Source organism: Varanus komodoensis, unplaced genomic scaffold (assembly GCF_004798865.1).
Source record: "Varanus komodoensis strain SLA01 unplaced genomic scaffold, ASM479886v1 scaffold8, whole genome shotgun sequence".
Lineage (NCBI taxonomy): Eukaryota > Metazoa > Chordata > Lepidosauria > Squamata > Varanidae > Varanus > Varanus komodoensis.
The window spans coordinates 25,316,398-25,337,477 of record NW_025336481.1 but is presented as its reverse complement, the minus strand read 5'-3'; the positions used below and the strand labels follow the sequence as shown (position 1 = coordinate 25,337,477).

General features: G+C 38.6%; 1 protein-coding gene across 5 annotated transcripts in view; it reads right to left on the bottom strand.

Moving 5' to 3' along the window:
- Positions 1-21,080, bottom strand: part of ATP2B1 (ATPase plasma membrane Ca2+ transporting 1) — an 80,341-nt gene that overhangs the window by 4,145 nt on the left and 55,116 nt on the right. For 3 of the 5 annotated variants that reach the window (XM_044454863.1, XM_044454865.1, XM_044454862.1), the window contains exons 9-21: positions 19,369-19,583; positions 17,657-17,899; positions 16,110-16,351; positions 14,701-14,938; positions 11,703-11,882; positions 10,737-10,824; positions 10,421-10,527; positions 8,035-8,226; positions 7,624-7,837; positions 7,239-7,450; positions 6,174-6,281; positions 5,349-5,531; positions 4,943-5,101 (exon numbers count right to left, since the gene is read on the bottom strand). In XM_044454863.1, the coding sequence (XP_044310798.1) occupies positions 4,943-5,101; positions 5,349-5,531; positions 6,174-6,281; positions 7,239-7,450; positions 7,624-7,837; positions 8,035-8,226; positions 10,421-10,527; positions 10,737-10,824; positions 11,703-11,882; positions 14,701-14,938; positions 16,110-16,351; positions 17,657-17,899; positions 19,369-19,583 (2,381 nt within the window). The remainder of the gene's footprint in view (positions 1-4,942; positions 5,102-5,348; positions 5,532-6,173; positions 6,282-7,238; positions 7,451-7,623; positions 7,838-8,034; positions 8,227-10,420; positions 10,528-10,736; positions 10,825-11,702; positions 11,883-14,700; positions 14,939-16,109; positions 16,352-17,656; positions 17,900-19,368; positions 19,584-21,080) is intronic. The other 2 variants (XM_044454866.1, XM_044454867.1) reach the window with 2 other exon arrangements.

Below are 21,080 nucleotides of genomic sequence, written 5' to 3'. Positions count from 1 at the left end.
TGTTTTCCTTAAATGTTTCATTTTTATTATGTCTCCTAAAGAACTGTACTAGAGGAAGGATATTGCCTGATCATCACTATTCAATATATTTAAGCAGAGAAATTAATATTCCTTATAATATAAGGGTGTACTTTTACAAAATGGTTATTTCCACTTGCATATGTGATAATTTTAGTTTGACATTTACAAGAAGACCCAAACTTGCTTTATTTTATTTAGAAAGCTTCTATGCCACCCCATTCGCCGAAGCCTCAGGGCGGCTCACAACAATAAATAAATAATAACAATATAAAAACAGTATAATATAACTGGAGATGTCCTGGCCAGGGATGTAAAATAAATAAATAATATTAGCAATTAAAATGTTTAAATAAAAAGGTCTTCGCCTGGCGCCAAAAAACAAATAACGACGGCGCCAGGCAGACCTCTCTGGGGAGCGCATTCCATAGGTGGGACGCCAGAGAAGTCCCTCCTCCGCGTGCTCACCCTCCTAATATCCTTCACGAAGGGCTCCCGGAGAAGGGCCTCCTCCGCCGATCTCAGGGGGCGGGAGGGCATATATGGACGCAAGCGCTCCTTTAGATAACCAGGTCCCAAGCCGTTAAGGGCTTTATAGGTCATAACCAACACCTTGAATTGGGCCCGGACTTCAATGGGGAGCCAGTGAAGCTGTCAGAGAACTGGAGTCATGTAAACATAATGCCCAGTCCCCGTCAGCAGCCTGGCAGCTCTATTTTGAACCAACTGAAGTATCCGGACCATCTTCAAGGGCAGCCCCATGTAGAGCGTGTTACAGAAGTCAAGTCGGGAAGTCACCAACGTGTGAGTCAGTGTCACAAGGCAGTCATTCTCCAGGTAGGGACATAGCTGATGGACCAGCCGAAGCTGAAGGAAAGCGCTCCTCGCCACCGCTGTCACCTGAGCTTCCAGTGAAAGCTCTGGGTCGAGGAGCACTCCCAAGCTGCGGACCTTGTCCCTAAGAGGGAGAGCAACCCCATTCAGGAATAGGTCAAGGTCCCCTTCCCCGAAGCCCAAACTGCCAACCAACAGGACCTCCATTTTGTCTGGATTGAGCGTCAGTTTGTTGGCCCTTATCCAGCCCATTACCTCGGCCAGGCACCGGTTCAGTACAGCCACTGCCTCACCTGGATTGGTAGAAAATGAGAGGTAGAGCTGGGTATCATCAGTGTACTGATGATTCTGCAGGCCACACCTCCTAATGACCTCTCCCAGCGGTTTCATGTAGATGTTAAATAGCAAGGGGGACAAAATGGATCCCTGCGGTACTCCATGGCATAGTTGCCATGGCGCAGAGCCATAGTTCCCCAGCGTCACCTTCTGGAATCGGCCATTGAGATAGGAGCGGAATCACTGCAAAGCAGTGCCTCCAACTCCCAATCCCGCAAGCCTATCCAGAAGGATACCATGGTCGATGGTATCGAAAGCCGCTGAGAGGTCCAGGAGAACCAACAGGGACGCACTCCCCCTATCTTTCTCCCTGCACAGGTCATCGTACAGGGTGACCAAAGCAGATTCAGTACCGTACCCGGGTTTGAAGCTGGACTGAAATGGGTCCAGATAATCAGCTTCATCCAAGAGTGCTTGGAGTTGTCCTGCCACCACCCGCTCCAACATCTTGCCCAAAAACGGGATGTTGGCCACTGGTCTATAATTAGTAGCCATCTCTGATCCAGTGACGCCTTGTTCAGGACCGGTCGGACTACTGCCTCCTTTAAAGGGGCAGGTATCCGGCCATCCCTCAGAGAGGCGTTAACCAGGTTAAGATCCAGGTCCCTGTCCCGTGCTTGGCGTTGTTAATTAGCCAAGATGGGCAAGGGTCCCACAGGCAAGTGATGGGACGTACTCGTCCAAGCACCTTGTCCACATCATCAGGCTGCAGTAACTGAAACTCATCCATCAATTTTGCACCAGATGGCAACATTGGTATCTCCCCAGAAGCCTCTGAGTCACTAGTGGAGTCCAGCTCATGACGAATCTGAGCGATTTTCTCCCTAAAATGCTTGGCAAAGTCGTCACAGCAGGCCTTCGAGGGTGGTACTGGATCTTTCTTAGGACCAGCCCTTGTACCACCAGCCCTTGTACCACCCGAAAAAGCTCCGCCAGATGGCATTGTGAGGAGGCAATGGAAACGGTGAAGAATTTCTTTTTCGCTGCCCTCACCGCCACAGCATAGGCCCGATAATGGGCGCTTAAGTGTGTTCGGTCAGATTCATCCCGTGATTTCCTCCACCTACGCTCTAGACATCTCCCAACCCGCTTCATCGCCCGTAATTCAGGTGTATACCAAGGGGAAGAGTGGGCTCTGCCCGGTGGGAGAGGACGCTTAGGAGCAATCATGTCAATAGCCCTGGTCATTTCCCCATTCCATAGCTTGACCAGAGCCTCGACAGGAGCACCAGTCTTGTCAGCCAGAAACTCCCCCAGGGCCTTCAGGAATCCATCCCAATAGCATGCTAGATCAATCAAGTGACAATGGCAAGTGTGATCAATCCAGATCATACTGGAAATCGAGACATATTTGTTATCCAGAATCTCTCCCAAATAACTGTAGTGCTTTGTATCACCTCTTTAGTCAACTAAGTACCAGGTCAAGATCTGTCTGCCAACTTGAGCACTACGGTGCTTACATACATTAAGCAAAGGATCAGTTTGTTCCAGGGAACAGACCTGAGTAAATTCCCTGTTCCACAATTATAGTTTTCATAATCTTGTGATATGCCTGTCCAGACCGCGATCTCAAACAAGTTCCTCCTCTGATGTTACTAATTATTTTCTATTTCCAGAAGATGCACTTTGCTACAAGGAAAAAAAATCCACCCTTGATCTGCTATTTAGTACATTTTTTTTATATACATTGCGCCAATGTGCTTGATTACGGGGTAGAAGCAAACTGTGGACCATTTCAAAATATTTGTATTGGAATGAGGTACTATTTAATAACTGAACACCAGTGTGGAATGGGTGTGTACATACACATATGTGTTTGTGTTTTTAATTCTGGTATTTGCGTTAGTATTCCTGTAGGAATATGTAATATGCACAGGCCAGCAGTCTACTTGGTTGACTTAAAGACTGTTCTACTAGGAAAGATACAGCATCTTATGCATGGAAAGGAGACTTTTGCAGACTATTCACAGCAAGCAACACAGAAAAGGTTGCCTATTTATACACTGTTTAGCATTGTAATATAAATGAGGATACAACTCAGGATCACCTATATTTGAAATACTTACTAGGCACTTTTTTGATAGATTTGGTTTGTTTGGCAGAATAAAAATCAAGCAAACAAAACTCTACTACTGGGATTCAAAATGTCGGAAGTCTACTGCGTTATATTATTGGTTACACATTCTGATAGGGACATAACTTCCAATTAGTTAAAAAAAACATATAGCATGTCTGATGGTTCTGTGTATCAGTGTAGTTTTTGATATCTCATTTTATGAAACTCAAGCTCCTCAAATATTTTCACAAAACATTATTTGGGCCATAGTGCCAAAATAATCAGGCGTTTTTCCTATTTAGCAACATTTTCAAATTCCAAGTATTTTTAACACACATAGCAGAACTGTAGCTTGCATAAACTACAAGAAATCTCAAAATTGCAATGAAACATATTGGTAATTACACACCAAAATGTAGGAGCATCACTGGTACATCCTTAGGAAGACAACTTCCATAGATTACCCCCCCCCACCCCCAGATAATAGAGACACGGTATAAACAGATACAGTTCTTTTGGAGAAAGATGCCAGGTAATCATGAGGTTAAATACAGTGGCTCCATTTACCTTAACGATCCCCTTAACCTTGCAATGCTATCCTCAAACGCAGTTTTTTACAAACAGAATTTGCACATACATTGATTTGGTTTCTCCTCACCAATCCAGTATAGTACAGGAGGAGAACAAACATTACCAATTTGGTCATGGTGAGTTTATTTATTCCTGAGGTATGTTATCATTAAGATATCTTATAGTTATGCATTTTTTGAAACTCTGAGCCTCCCTTTCATCAAATTCTTAGGCCTTGACAAGTAACTGTATAGTAATAGTTATGCTATATAAATACATTTGCAGAGTACAGAGACATGTTTAAATCTTGCACATTGTTCAGCAGATTTCCCTGGGGGTACAAAGCAGGCTGGAACTATTTATTTTTGTAGAATAGAACACTTTTTCTGCTTATTTGAATGCTTGATTTTTGGTAAGCGAAAAGCTAATGTTTCAAAAAGAACCTAGAAAGAAAGCCATCTAAAAGAATAAAATACAGATTTATTACCTAGAACTGAACAATTCTAAGTAGTTTGTTCAACTCTCAAAATGTACCTTAGCTCCAAAACTTTACAGGAAATCCTGTGCATTTAACAAGCTTAGTAATAGGCCCAACTGATGAATTTTTAAGTTCTATGTGTAAATTGAAGTTATTCAAATAATAATGCTTGCTATTTCCCATTAACAAGTGTCTAAATCTACTGAAGAGGGATCAGTTTTAAGCATTTCATTGAATTATAATTATATCTTCTTGCAAACAGTTATACCTGAAGGCATATACTCAAATATTTGAAACAGTTATTTCAGAAGATTTTTTTCCACATCCCTTTTGTACAAGTATGAAGGCACAATATGTGCTATTTCACATCTTTGATTATAAATAACTGTTGCAACTGTTCCACCTATGTTGTAGCCCTCTGAGAAAAAAGGATTTTGAGGACTCCATTTGGTGAGAAAAATATGAAAAGTCTTAATGATGAATTTAAGGACTGAAGGAGAAAATGAAACGTTAGGTGTGTGGATTAGGAAATGCTATTTTCATGCACTTAGGAACACACACTCACACCCCACAGTAGTAGAAGCAGTAGTAGTAGTAGTAGAAGAAGAGGAGGAAAACACTACATGTGTAGGGGTAGAAATATTTGTTACATCATGATGCTGGCTGGCGATGGAAGGTTGCCGCCTTAGAGCCCCCTGAATGGAAGTTCCACTCTGGAAAGCATTCACTACATCCATCTGCAAGGAATCAGAGATTGTGACAGCTTGCTCAGCAAGAGAGAGAGAGAACAAGAGAAAGGAGCATCCCATCTATAACACATAAAAAGTAAAGAAAAAGGCACTTTTATAGAGCAGTTAAAGAGGCAAGAGAGGCAAGAGATGTATTCAGAGATGAAGTAAAGAAAGAATTTGAAGGAATAAAGAGCCATCCATTTCCCCATGTTAAGAAGAATTCAGTCATACAGTTTTTGGCTACCACCCAACCAATACCAAGAGCAATGGAAAGATTTACAGTTCCCTCAACCTTCACAACCTCCTACCTTTTCCAAGACCATACCTGAGTTTGTATTCTGTTTAGGCCCCTAAACCACAAGATCTGACCACGCCGTAGTTCTCTTTCAGCATGATCTATCTCCTCTGCATCTTCTGCTAGCTCTTCTTCTGGAATCTCTTCCTTCTGTGTTCCATGGCCAGCTTCCTTAAGGAATTTCAAATGGCTGGTGGGGATTGTTGATATCAACTACAACAGCAAGACAGAAAAAGTTCAGAGCTTTATTTAAATGCAGAAACTCCATTTAGGAATTCATTCAAGCAATTTCTATTAAATGCAGATGGTTAAAACATTTGCTTTGAATCTTATTTTGTACGAAAGCAGAACAGTAGTTGATTGGGTAGGGGCGGTTGGCAGATTGTACAGCTTAGGCAAACAGCAGTCAGTATTGCAATAAAAGATTGTCCTACATTTATACTGAAGGTCTGTGCAGTGTAGTGGTTAGGAATGTGGAACTGGGACCCAGGAGATCTGGGTTCTAGCCCCCACTCACCCATGGAACTAACTGAATGGGCGTGTCAAAAACTCTCAGCCCACAAGTTGCTGTTGTGAGGATAAGAGTGAGAGGAATTACATAAGCTACCTTGAGTTTCTTGAAAGGAAAATGGCAGTATATAAATATAATTAATAATAAAATAAATATGTTTGGCTGAAATAGAGGAAACATCAGAGGATGTATTAAATGTTTCTTTTCCAAAATTCTTCAAAATTTACAGCACAAAGTTGCTTACCACGGAAAATGTCACACTCCTGCAAAGGGCATAAATGCATGTTTTTGGAATACAAACAGTGTTAAATTCAGAAAATAATCTCATAGGAAGTGTTACTTACTTGGCCCCAAAGAAGTGTTCCCATTCCTAGAAAAATTGACCATAGCCATTGTTCTACTGTAAGCTCTGAACAACTGAAAGGTTTCCCACCAAACTGCACAATAACAATCTGTTAAGAAAAACCATGCAGAATTTGTTGACTCCATTGAATAATGCTATTTACTCATTATATGTTATCCTTTTCATAACAAAGTTTCTCCGGGTAGATTACAAAAACTAAAGAATAAGGTATGGCACAAAACAACAAACTACACAGGGATAAAACATCTAAATATAATCACAGACACCCCCTCCCCCCAAAAAAGGAAACTAATCAAAAAGAAACTAATCAGAAAAGAAAGTTTTTTCTCTAGTATTACACAGATAACAGTGTAGGTATCAGACAAGTCTCCCTGGGGAACACAATCTATAAGCAGAGAATCACAAATGAGAAGGCCCCGTTTCTTGAAATTTCCAGCCTAATTGCTTCAATAAAGCAAACCTAGACATTTGAAGATCACTTAAGGATTTACACAGGTGCAAAGGGAAAGATACATGCCTTTGGTTTTTCAGGTTCTGAGTTATTTAAGATGGTAAAGGTCAATACAGTATTGCGAACTGGGCTCGGAAACATACTGGAAACTGATGCAACCGATGAAGTACCAGCATCACATCACTGCATTCACTGGTCCCAGTTAATAGCCTAGCATCTCTATTTTGAATTCACTGAACTTTCCGAACCATCTTCAAATACAGCCCTGCATACAATGCACTGTAGTAATCCACCTGGAAGGCTGTTACAGTGTGGATAACTGCCAGTTGACTACCTTTGTCCAGATAGGTTTCAGTTGGTATATCAATATATGCTGACAAAAAGCATTACTAGTCACCAAGCCCACCTGTGCCTCAAATTAAAATATTAAATAAACTCTCCTGGTCACAAACATGGGTAACTCAGGCATTCTAATTATTAAGCCCATTGCATGCTGATTTGGCTCCTGGTCATTATCAATAAAAGAGTATTTGGTTTGTAAGTTCAGTCTAGTCTAACTCACAAATGTAATGTACATTTAAATAGTCTACCCACCTGTACAATAAATGTGCCAAGAACTATAGTGCAGAATATTGCATTATTGAAAATTCCTTCAAATACATTCCTTTCACCATGAATCTTTCGAGCATTTATTTCATTAAAAAGCTGCATCATCACAAATGTATTGAATACAATTGTATAGTGCTCTGATGGGGGAGCGTGAAGAGGTGCATTTCTTCCACTATCAATGTCAAATATTTTTTCCCCTGTAAAGAAATAGATAAAATACTCTGAGTATTTTATGTAAATTTAGATTCTAAGTCATTCCCACAAATATTTAACACTGAAGAGCTGCTTTGGAAGACTACAATTTAAGAAGCAGCCAAAATTGAGATTTTCAAAAACTATTTGCTCTAACACAGAAACTTAGCATTCTTACCAGCAAACAGAAGTGTAAAAACAACCACAAGCTGATAGAAAGCATGTCCCAGAATATTCTTCATCATTGTTCGAGAGATGAGAGGTTTATTTCGGCCATAAGGTTTTCTCAGCAATAGAGCTTCTGTAGGGGGTTCCGTTGCCAAAGCCAGTGAAGCCAGTGTGTCCATTATAAGATTTACCCATAACATCTGAACAGCTTTAAGTGGAGAATCCTATAAAAATGATATGTTTCCTAATATATAAACACAAAGTTCCTAGAAACCAACAAGTTATGCAGCTGTTAAACATCTTCTATAAAGTTTGGTATTGTGCTAGCATACTTCTAACAGCTCTAAAATTTTACTACTATATCAAGTTATAAGCAGCACATTTTCCACCCATTACTTGAAAATGAGTATACAATACCTACTTGTGTAATACATGCTCCTGTGAAAGCAACTATGACAGCTACCACATTGACAGTAAGCTGGAACTGAAGGAATTTGGAGATGCTGTCATACACATTTCGTCCCCACATAACTGCTTTAACAATACTTGTGAAGTTGTCATCTGTAAGAATGATATCAGAAGCTTCTTTAGCTACATCAGTTCCAGCAATACCCTGGAAGGGGGAGGAAAAAAAACCAAAATACAAAGTCATACATGAGAAGCAGTGAGTATCACCACATTATCACTTCCATATATACAACCAAGTTTGTGATAAGTTCATAAGAAAGTTACTAGCCTGAAAAAAGATGTTAAAACCTGGTCAGGACTGGCAGAGACAGAAAACAGAAAAAGACATTCCATCCTTCCTCTGCCAGCCTGCTCACTTGCCAGCTTGTAACTCCCTGTTACCTATTGTTTTCCGGCAAGTGATTAAATACAAAACTATTTTATATTCTGCACTTAAGCAACTGAAAGCACTGGTTTAAATTCAAAGATTCTCTTCCTCTAAGGAACCCAATTTTTAATAAATGTTAAAAGCCTAAATGGTGTAAAGAAGCAGCAAATTAGGTTACATTGTCTTGAACACCAAGTTCAAACACTCTCAGAACTGATTAAGATAGCCAACCCTGGGGATTTATGGAATGCAAGGGATTCCTGAATGCTCTGGGGGATTTTTCAGTAGCCACAGCCAGTGATTCGGTCAAGGCCTTTGTCATGTTATGGAATAGTGAGGTGTGACAACCTATTGACACAATTGCTGCAGATAGACTCTTCAGCATTATGGAAACCACAGAACTTCTGACAACGAAATAAGTCAGAAGATGGCTGGGGCATAAGTGCCATGGGGTTGTTAGGAAGGGGAAAAAGCATGTGACAGAGCATATAATCAATGCATTACATCCCCATGACAGATATAATGAAATTGCATGTTTAAAGATAGTTTTGCCTTCATTAATATTTGCATATTTTCAGCCTGTCACAAAATAGCTTGAGATCGAACTTCTTTAGTTTCAGACAGCAGTAGTTCATCTTCAAAGGCACTAGATGGCACATAAGCACAGTTGCTGAACATTCTGCTCACATTGATAGAATTCTGCAGTTTCTAGAAGGAGGACTGTATGTTTTGTAATCAAGATATGGCTCCTTACATATCATTCTGACAAGAAAATTGGTCAGCTACTGGTGTTAAATGTGCATATCTACACCAGCTGAAAAGCGGTCAATGTTTAGTTGTTGGGAGTAAAATATATGTTTTAGATATCTGTATGGAGTAACAGCTCTCTCTGTGTGTCCATCTCTTCTGAGATGACTTAAATAAAAGGCTGTGACTTTAAAATATGGTATGGGAAGTCCAGTTTGTCACAGGTTAACTAGACTGATTTCTACTCTTTAGAAAGAGCATCAATGTTATAGAGTCCACATAAGGGAATAAAATACGAAGTATACACGGTTCAATGTCATGTAAGTGATCTACCTGACACCAAATTCTGCAGAGACAGTCTGCACTCAACTTAGTTGCAGTGTCATCATTCCATTGTGGCAAGGAAAAATAAGGAGATGCAACCTGATCTAAGAATTAGGTACTCAAAAGAAGTATCAGTTTAGCATGACCACAGGAACATCTCACAACCCACCACACTTTAGTTTACAATGATCAGGTTCCATAGAACGTTCTTTACCACAAACAGCAGCAACAAACTTCTTATACCACTGCACTGCATATACACCACAATACGCACAATCCCTTTAGTACATTCATCAGAAAACTCTACCATTAATTACTTTTAAAAGTATGAGATTCACCTATTTTAACATCTACTGTATTTCCATAAAATAGTATTTCTATAATTTAGATTCTTGGACCCTCTCCATATTGTTTCAAATTCTTGCATATTACTTAAAATGAATTTGCAAGAAACTGCAGAAAATATTTCACCATGTTTTCTCCCAGGAAAAAAAAATGCAACAGAACATGCCAAATGTCAAGATGTATTGCTAATGCTGAACATCTTGGATCTTATCAGCAATTTTTTTTATTTACTTACTTTATTTATTTGGGTATTTTTACCCCGTCCAGTACGTTGCAGGTCTCTGGACGGCTTACAAGGTCTCTGAATCCTGTTTAGTCTTCCATATTAAAAAAAATGAAATTCTGAAATGGTTATCTGACTAAGATCTTTAGTTATCTGATAATGGAGTAGGGTACATACAGAGGAAGGTAAATTTACTGATGATCTTGCCACTGATACATGTTAGCTTTTTTTAAGTCTTCCGTATAATCTAAATGTTCACCACAACCCAAGATGACAGTTCATTTTTACTGAAGACTTAGTGAAAACAGTCATAACAGTGGTTGAACACTTTACCATCGCAAAGCCAACGTCTGCTTTTTTCAAGGCAGGGCCATCATTAGTACCATCACCAGTCACTGCTACAACTTGCCTCTGTTCTGAAACAGTGCTGTCTATTATACCTGAAATGAAAGCAAAAATATTTGTACAGACTTCAAAATACATATTTACCACAGAAAGTTACGAGTTACATGAACTTTGTACTATGTCAATATTCATGCCATACTGCAAGATATCGTAATAAAGGTTCATATCCAGCACTGAATAACTGTCTGGCCCAGTATTTTCTAAAAATTTTTTTGTTAATGTCCATGTAAAGAGGGCTTATTACCTTTTACCAAGGTGTGTTTGTCAGTTGGGGAGGATCTTGCAAGCACACGGAGTTTTGGCCAAATTTTGTCTATTCGCTCCTGTTCGATCTGTAAATATAATCTACAGATTAGTGTCATACAGCATGGATGATCAAGGCGATACCAGTCTTCAAGAATAAACCCTGGCCTAAACACTGTTTGCCACTGAGAGTTCATCACATGTTGCTTACTCAAGATGCAAAACTGATCAGAGACACTATAATTTACAGGTCAATATAGCATTTTATAATATCAAAGAAGATACATTGTAGGAAATGGTCTCATACCAAGAAGACATGAGTTTACTGTGACAAAAATATGGGGTGGGGGAATATAGGAATTTGAAGTTGTGTCTGTACAATAAGTTTTACTTTCAATTTCATTTCATAGTTCCTTTCTGCCTCCCACTGTTCTTTCTGATTGTTGATGTTTTGTCCTACTGAAGTCCTCAGCCTTTCTTAGTTCAGTAGCACTGTCAGAGCTGTAGCTCTGCACATGCAACTTTACAGATGGAGGAAATATAAAGTACAACAAAGCTGCCTTACACTAAGTCACACCACTGGTGCATCAAGCCTGATATTTTCAACTCTGACAGGCATCATCTTTCTAAGAATTTCAGACAGGGTTTTTTTCCCAACCCTACCTAAAGTTGCTGGAGAGTCATTTATGAGACAATGACTGCTCATTTGGTTGGTAGGTAATTAAATCAGAATGTGACAGAGCCATTAACTGATTGTTTATGAGATTGTCAGTGTAGGTTTATGATGTTTTAGATTTAATTGCTACCTATGCAGTTATTAAATAGTATTTTACTAGCAAGTAAACAAAACAGAAATCCTGGTTTAAATGTTTCAAACCCAAATTAAAAAATCTTTATTTTTATCCATGCTTGTTTCATAACTATGATTTACAAAATCCAAATGAGAATAATTATTAACTAGACGTACCTCTCCTTTTTCATTACGTATTCTTCTATTGAATTCTTTGCCTTCTAGGCATAAGAAATCTTCACCAGGATGCAAAATGCCACATTTTAAAGCAATAGCACGGGCAGTGTTAATATTATCACCAGTAACCATACGTACAGTTATACCAGCACGCTGGCATTTTCTTATTGCATCTGGTACCTAAGAAGAAAAATAATTACTTATATAAGAGCTTTGCTACAACAGAGTTCAACAAGAAAATGATCTAGTTTTTTTTATTGTCAACTCTGAGATTGTCACAGAAATACCTCTCTCTTCCTGTAAAACTGTATTTCAGTTGACACAGTAATTTGACAGTTCTATAGAACAATATGGTAACAATGTTCCTATGGATAACATGCAGATTTAGCCATCAATGTATGCATGTTTTCATTTACAGGTATGTATCAAGTAGATGTGTATAACTATTATTAGTTTACCTAGGTTCTTATAGTTTATTAGAAGAGAGTCAACTCATTAAAAACACATTTATTCCTATAAACATTTAAGTGACTCACATTTAGAAGAGACTTAGATGAAGAAACAGACCGGGATCTACTGATAGATAAAAGGTTTCTGGCAATATTGAGAGAAGGTCTAACTATTATAGATAGATGTGATAAGTAAACTTTTATCAACTGCACTGCTTCAGACAGAATGTGAGGGTTAAGATTTAGTAGGAGCTTGAGCAGGTGAAACTGCTTGAGGGATGCTCTGGGCAGCTGATTTGCCACTGTGTGACTAGAGTGCTAGACTGGATGGACCATTTAGTCTGATTCAACATGGCTTTTGTTATGCTTTTATATGCTGCTTGAGAGAACTAGGCCTTAGAGTGCTGCAGAAAGAAAGGGACATAGTTCTCCTTTCTGAAAATATTTAGTAATTTTAGACCAAATACTATGCATTTTATACTGAACATTTCTCCAATCCATTAGAAAAACTGGATTGGGGAATAAAAAATAAAAACTACTCTAAAAAAGTTGTATTTCAATGTCAACATTAATTCCACTGAAGTACAAATGAAGGAAGTTTCCCAAAGGGATAGGAACACCCATGTTATCTCTCACAACATCATGGTACATGATGCTTCCCTGAAAATGATACTATTTGTAGTAGTTATTCTTCACTCATAGAAGAGCCTTGAAGGCAAGTGCTTAAGTCAGTTAACATGAAAATGAAAAGGTTACATTAGTATCATCTACACAATGGGTGGGCTTACACAACACAATAAGCCACATATACCCAATAAGTCTGGGATTGACTGGGAACGTCCTTGGGTCCCAGAGGTCACTGCAGCAGGTACAAAACTTTCCCCACTCTGCATGCCACAAGCCATTTTAGGCTTGACAAGTGGCTGTAAAAATTCAAGGTCCCCTGTATACATATATATTACTAGTAATACCTTCAGAACCAGTTCAGTGTTATCTTTGATCATTACTGCGTGGCTATTTGGGTGTTTGTTTTGTCCCCCCCGCCCCCATTCTGTATATGTGTTTGTGGTTCTACTCTTGTTTTGCATTCTCAGTGGTTTTTCACTGATGCTTGGCTTTGTTGGAAGAATGTAAAAATCTAGTAAAATTATAAATTTAAAAAATGGGGGTTCTGAGAGGGAATTGATGGATTTAAACTGAGATGTATCTCTGAATTTGTCCAGAGGAAATCCTAACTGTCCTACTCAAACTTTCCTTTCTAAAGGGACCCTGAGTTTTGTCAGCTCCCTTTACAAAAAAGTGGAGGAAAGCACTTTTAGTCTTGCTTGAGCCTATAGATGCTTGGGATGAAGATCAAAATTTGCTGGGCAGCTGGCTTTTGTGATCTTAAAAAAAAGTTGGGAGAAGCCATGGAAAGGCCAAAAGGACCTGCAGCAGGACCTGTTCCAGCTTCCCGCCAAGTTCTGCTAGAGCACAAGAGCAACTTGGCAAGAGTAGCATAGAGTTTTTGCTGATGTTGGCAAGGCAGTCACTTGTCAATGAGATTTATCCATGTCATCTGGATATGGATGACACAGCAACCTATTGTGACTAGAACAACTCCTAAAACAAGCCATGGCTTCTCAGGATGGCTTATAACCCAAATGATCGTGGCAGGTCTCCCCAACACTTTTTCACTTCCAGTAGGCTTAGATGAAACCTTAGAAGGACATCCCTTTATTTGAGCTCTACAGATTATCAAGCTGCATAAATCAAAGTAATTATCTTTTTTGAGATGTGGGAGTAGTGCTTGCCCATGTGAAGAGTTGAATCCACAATCAAACACCCCCTTCTCCCCTGTTCCTGATTCCACCCTCAGGGTGGCTCCTGCTGCTTGAAGGAAGGAAGGTCAGACACTTCTTAATTGTTCCACTCACTTTGCCTGTCATCTCCTTACAGGGTTAAAGAACTCAATCTATATCCCACCCAGTTCAGAAATGCCTTCCTTCTTTTTGAAGGCAGGCTGGCTCTCATGCTCCATCTGAGTATTTTCACTTTGTAACCTGGAAAGTGCAAAGTCATCTGTCCCCCTTATGCTGATGGGAAACTATAACTTAAAAGAACGGGCCCCCTTTCTATACCAAACTTAGAAACCACAGTGAGTATGTCATGCAAACCCAGCCATTAACCGTAAAAACAAAGCAACTACCGTATTTTTCACTCTATAAGACGCGCCTGACCATAAGACGCACCTAGTTTTTAGAGGAAGAAAACAAGAAAAAAAAATCTGAATCAAATGGGCACATAATCACAGGCACATTCCCCATCACTTCCCCATGGGCTGCACATCTGACAGACTTACTGCACACACATATTCGCTCTATAAGATGCACAGACATTTCCCCTTACTTTTGAGGGGGGGAAAGTGAGTCTTGTAGAGCAAAAAATATGATAAGTCCTGGTATGCTTACATTTCTTTTAAAAGCTAAGTTTGGCAGAGGTTCTAGAATAGAAAATTGGTAAATTAGCAAACCAAGTTCAGAAGTACACTTGAAAAAAGTTTCTACTACCTCATGCCTCACAGGATCTTCAATGCCTACAACAGCAATGCATGTAAGACCAGTGACTATGTCATTTTCATTGTCCCATTCTGGCTCAGGTTCTCCAGCTGGGAAGTCTCTGAATGCCAGGCATATGGTTCTGAGTCCCTCTGAGGCCATAGGTTCAATCACAGTTTTTACAATATCATCACGATCTCTTGGTCGGAATACTTTCGGTTCCCCATTTGCACTTAATATCTTGAAGCACCTAGAAAAAAATAACTTCAAGATTCAGAACACCCACTGAAATTCCTTTTTACCAAAGATACTCTTCTCAAAGAGGTTTAACGCTGATTCTCCTTAAGTCTCATGGCACTTAAGATACATACAACCCCATTACACAGACTACTTCATTCTAAGAAAGCAACAACAGTTTTCAGCACCCTCTGTTCCCCAGTATTGGAACATTTTTGTGCTAGTGCTTGATCATAGTAAGAGGGTAAAGGAAAGACAGGGAAGAACAAAGGGGATTCTTTGTACAACACAGCTTATAGGTTCCTACCATGTTCTAGGAGCATCTCCATGGACTCTGCTCCCCACCACCCCTTTGCCAGTGTAACAAAGCCTGGGCAGAATAAAGATAACTCAGATCCACCTTAGTAGAAAGTATTTCACTCAACTCCATGCCAGAAAGAAGCACTGTAATCTTGACATTATATGCCAGACTTTTATAATATGAAAATATCTAGCAGTTCTTCAAGATGTATTTTCATGTCTATAGCCAATGTTACATGCCCCCACAAAATAAAGTGTAGTTATAAGGGAACTGTTTAGGAGTTGGACTGGCACATATTTTCTCACATTGTCTGCCATAAACTAGGTGATTTGTAAGATGCTACAAGTGCACACTACAATAACCTGAACAAAAAGTTCTGAGACCACAGCTATATAAACAGCCTTCCAACCCTGTAAATTGAACTGCATATGCGTTACTAACAACTAGTTCTGCATTTAAAAATCATGAAGAGAGCATATTTAGTTTGGGTATATTCATTCAAATGCAAAATGTTAGAAGGGAAAACAGCAGCAAAAAATTAGTTTTTTTCTATGATGAGGTAGTTAAAAAGGAAGATTATATAACATAGCACTAAGTAGTCACTGTATTACATTGTGCAAGAGCTTTCATACTGACTAATGCAAGTTAAACACAATCTTGTATTCACCAAAGATTTGTTCAGCTTCATCAGTGAAGCATCCATTCTAAATACAGACATGTTATGAATGCTGATACCAACCTTTATGGGAAAAGGTTCTAAATTAGTTAATTCTAAGAACTACCAAGATTAAATAAGAAACACATTGTTTAAATCTCAGGTACCATTTCAGGAACTGAATCAAACTGTTATGTCATAGAGACCACAAGTACAAATCTAACTTGCTTTTTAAGTACTATCTCCGAGGCACCCTTGCTGAATATCCGGAAACTGCCATCAGAATTCTTTAACACAGTACTCATAGATTTTCTAACAGAGTTGAAGGTGTAGACTTTGTAAAGGGCCTCTTCTGGTATTTCATTTCTAACATCTTGATAATCCCGTTTCAAATCCAAAAGTAGTCCCAGCAAGGCACATTCAGTTTTATTACCAACATGACGAGGCAGACCACCTTCCTTTTCCGGAGGCTGAAAAAACAGAATAACTCTTTGAAAAGGAATTTGCTTCAGTTTAAGCAAATAAGCCTGAATTTATCATCGTTTAAACCATACATTAAAGATTTGCAAGTCATTTGCTGTAGTTACTTGCCCATTTTAGCTTCTATACTTCCTTAAACAAGTATGATTCCTACAGGGGACTTACTAAAGAATTAAACAAAGAACATTCAATAGAATGTTAAATATAGAAGGACATTTTTAATAACAGTGATTTGCCTTCAAGTCAGAACACATACTACAGTTTTACACACTTTACACAATTTCAAGATGCACAGTCATTTATTTCAAAAGCGGGCAAAACTCAAGGGGGTCAATTCTTACATTTCCTTTTTGTGGGCACTCCAGCACTTTCATAAAGAGGTCTCCTCCCTCACTCCATGGAGACCCAGCATGGTGGTTTTGTGATAGGATATTGCCATTTGTAAATACATCCATTAATAAGAAGGGCTGTTGGTTTGGCAAATGCGCAGACCTGCATAATGTGACACACCAAGCCAAACTTAATTCACTAATCATGCCTACCAGCTGCTCAATAAACTCGTTTTTGCTGCCTACCTGGGACTGCAAAAACAGAGGAGTGATTGAGCTCCTTGCAGATGATGTTTGGCTTGGTCTATCAGTTAAAGAAAGCAATTCTTGCTTATTAGAATGCTCTTGCCAATCAAAAGAATGCAAGCTACTTTGTTGTTTTAGAGTCTAAAATTTAGAATATTTAGAAATTTAAAATATTTAGAAATTTAGAAAGGACATGTGAAACTTTGTGGCTCCTGGAAGGAATCAAAAGATTATTTTGCATCTTTCAGTAGGTAAATAGCTCATCAAGCCATGCAAAGGCAGATTATCCGGCACTGCTACTTTAGCCAGATGCAAACTTTACTATGTTCTAGGAAACGTATTAAAATGGTATAAAACTCAAAATGTACTAGATCTGTAAAGAACTGAGCTAGTAGTTTCACATTTTACAAGCAAGTTTTCAATTAATTATCCAATCAAGAAAGCACAATCCAATACTATCAGCATTTGTTACTCTAAAGTTAATAGTGTAATAGTCAACAATACACACATATTCCTTTATTACAACTTTTTAAAATGGTTTTGTAGGACTTGTAAAACTTGAAAAACCTAGCTAAAGTTAAGTATTTTGAGGACTCATTGATTTTAGATGGAAAGCTATTAAGCATGTGCTTTACCTCTGAAAGCAAAGGATGTTAAATACTTAGGCTGAAACTTGCTATATCTGTTCAACTGAAAGGCGTATTTCTAATGTACACTTACCAGGATTTTAGAAGTATACGCAGAATTAACAGAGATTCCCGTTACAAGGTATGACAAAGTTTTCTCAGGAATAGCTTGTGGCTCTGGAATTTTTTTATAATGTTTTTCACTTATGTAAGCCTGGACTACTGTCATTCTATTCATTGTTAATGTTCCCGTTTTATCTGAACAAATGGCAGTTGCATTTCCCATTGTTTCACAAGCATCCAGATGTCTGACCAAGTTATTATCCTTCATCATTTTCTATAAAAAATACAAACAAATTCACTTTGAATGATATTAAGTTGATGCTCCTAGATAAAGACAAAATTGAAACTGTACATTTAAACTTCAAGTTAGAACCTTAGTTTTCAGATCTTTCACTGTGGCTGGTTTTTAGTCTGCTTTTACTCTGTTTTAAACTTTTCGTATGTCACAAAAAGCAACACTGCCTGTTTCTTACCATGAGCCACTCAAAAAGACAATCAAATTCCACCCTCTCTGCTTAGACCTCCCACTACTGATTGGCACATATCCTATCCTAACTAGGCAGAAATGGATAGCAAAGACTGCATGAAGGAGCTCCCAGAGCTCTTTCTAGGTCACTCTGTGATAGTTCAATTTGAGGTGGTGAAAACCACAATGCTACATTTGGAAGTCATGTGAAACCTCATGAGAAACAGACACCAAAATGGTAAGCAGAGAACAGAACTGTTTTTTATCATGATTTCTACAGACAAAATAAACCATAATGAAACACCACAGCTCAGTTCAGATGAAACAATAAGCAATGGTAAAAAACAAAACAAAACCCACTGTAGTTTGTCATGTCATGCAAATCCAGTCATTCATTTTTATTACATCTATTTTAGAGTTGGGGCAGTATTCAACAGTATTCAACAGGATGCAACTGCTAACTTAAATCATGTTGTGCTAGTATAAACTACTCTAAGCTACTAATGGTAATAGCACTAGCTAATGGTATGCTAATTGACCCAGGGAAACTACCATGCCAGCTCAAGTTATTGGTATTGTACTAGAGTAGATTACACTAGTGCAATGCAGTTTACATTAGTAGAATGCAGCCCTACATTTCTGTGACCCACCCAAAGCGCTTTGGCTATTGAGTGGTATAGAAATGAATTAAAACAAATAAATTTCAGAAAAGCCTAACATAAAGCAGAGGCATTAATTTCTCCTAAGTTACTGAAACTTCTTAGGGAACAAGAAGGGTAGTGCTGAAAAGAAGTTAGCTTTAATACAAAACCAAGGAACCACCCTGTCCTGCACTGTCTATTCCTAGGTTTCTCCCCAACCATGTTTGCTCCACCACTGAGATTTTCCATTCTCTTCATGCAGCATCTAGCGTCCTAGTGCTCAGCCTGGTCTCCTTGGATGCAATTTCCCTTTCTGCAGCTCCCCCATCTATTCCTCAGCTCCTTTGTCTCACCACAACTTCCTCCTGTGTCCTGCTTCTTGTGATCAATTCTTGTGTGGTATGCAAGTAAATTATGTAGGTTAATGGATAAGAAAGAGAATACACGGATTGATGTGGAATATGCTTGTGCAAATGTGAGGAAGAGAATGGATTACACTATAAACAAGACATTCACAGTTAATCCTTAATAGAAATTTCACTGAAGTGTAGTTCAGTTAGGAAAACATCTATGCATTTCAATTCTCTATGCTGTATAATGTACTAGTATATAAAAACATTCATTTCTCCCACATACCTTTACAGAGTAAGCCAGTGAGATAGTGACCGCAAGTGGAAGACCCTCTGGAACTGCCACAACCAGGACAGTAACACCAATGATGAAAAACTTTACAAAATACTGAATATATATTGGTGTGCATTCAGCAAGCCAAGGACGTCGCTGGACCCAGAATGTATCAATCACAAAATATAACACAAGGATGATTACCGTGATTGCAGACATCAGCAAACCTTTCATGAAGAGAAGAGAACTAGTTATCCTTTATTGTACTCTAAAAATAAGTCTCAGACATCCATTTCAAAGTCTTGATTAAACTCTTACAACTAATTACTTGAAAAGTTTTCAAAGGATTTAGATAGGAACCAGTACTTCCTGAGTTGTTCATGAATGATCTGGAGTTAGAGGAGAGCAGCAAGATGCCAAGATTTCTTGATAATGCCAAAAATATTTAGGTTGCTTAAATCTAAAAGGATTTCTCCAAACTGAGTGAACTATAAAATGGTAAATGTAGTTTACAGTTAAAAAACAAACAAACCTGAAGCTATATATATGGATAAGGCGTGAGTTGATAGTGAATGGCTAGGAAAAAAGATTTTGGTTTGTTGATAAGAAGTGCAATGAAAACATTAACATGTTATGGATCATTAATACAAGTCAGTATCATAACCTTTATGCATACCTAGAGCATGATGCCACTTGAAATACATCATAGCTGTAGCTATGGTAGCTGTAGCTCAAAAATAATGAGCTGGGAAAAGTACGGAAAAGGGCAACCAAAGTGGTCAAGAAACTGGAGGAACCCCCTTTTAAAATGTTTGGGGCTTTTAAATTTAAACCTATTGTCCACATATTTTGGACTACAAGTCCATAATCGCTGGCTCTTGGTTTAGAGAAAAAGTGAAATAAAAGGGCATGACTGAATTGTATCAAATGAAGTATGGTGTGGACAAAACAGGATGAGAATTGTTCCCTTCTCTCATATGATATTAAATCTGAAGTCATACAATGTATCTAAATGGTGGAAGATCAAAGTTGTTAAAAGGATGCACTTCTTCAGTAAGATATGGTTAACATATGGAATTTGCTACGAGATGTGGTAATGGTTTTTAAGGAAGACTGGAGAAATCCATGGCGAAAAAGGCTCCCATTGGTTACTAAACTCATGATGGCTATATGCTACATGCAGTAATGGAGGCAGTATATGCCTTTGAGTACCAGTTTCTGTGGAACTTAAGAAGTAGCTATTGCCCTCAAGTCTTCTGGACTCCCACAGGCAACAGGTTCACCATTACTGGGGAAAACAGGATGTGGGACTAGATAGGTCTTTGGACTAATCCTGCACTTAGATATTTTTTCAAAGTTTCCAACAACCATTACTAAGAAGGAACACAACAGCTATTAATACAACTAGGGAAAAAAACTGAAGAGGAAGCAGAATTTCATAGGAAGAATCAGAGGAACTAACATACAGAAATGACTGAAATAGTGATGAAAAATTATCAGCACTATGGATAGGGCAGTTCCAGCTTTAAGCAATATTTAAAAGCAGATGTGCGAAAGGGCATAGAGGTAGTGGTGGGGAAACAAATACCAAACTAATGACTGGCAACCATTGTTGCAGAGCCATTTTTTCAGAAGCAAGGGCTAAGACATATTCTACTTTGTTTGTTTGTTTTAGTTATTATACAATGTGCTTCTATGTAAGCCATCTTGAATTCAGTTTGTGA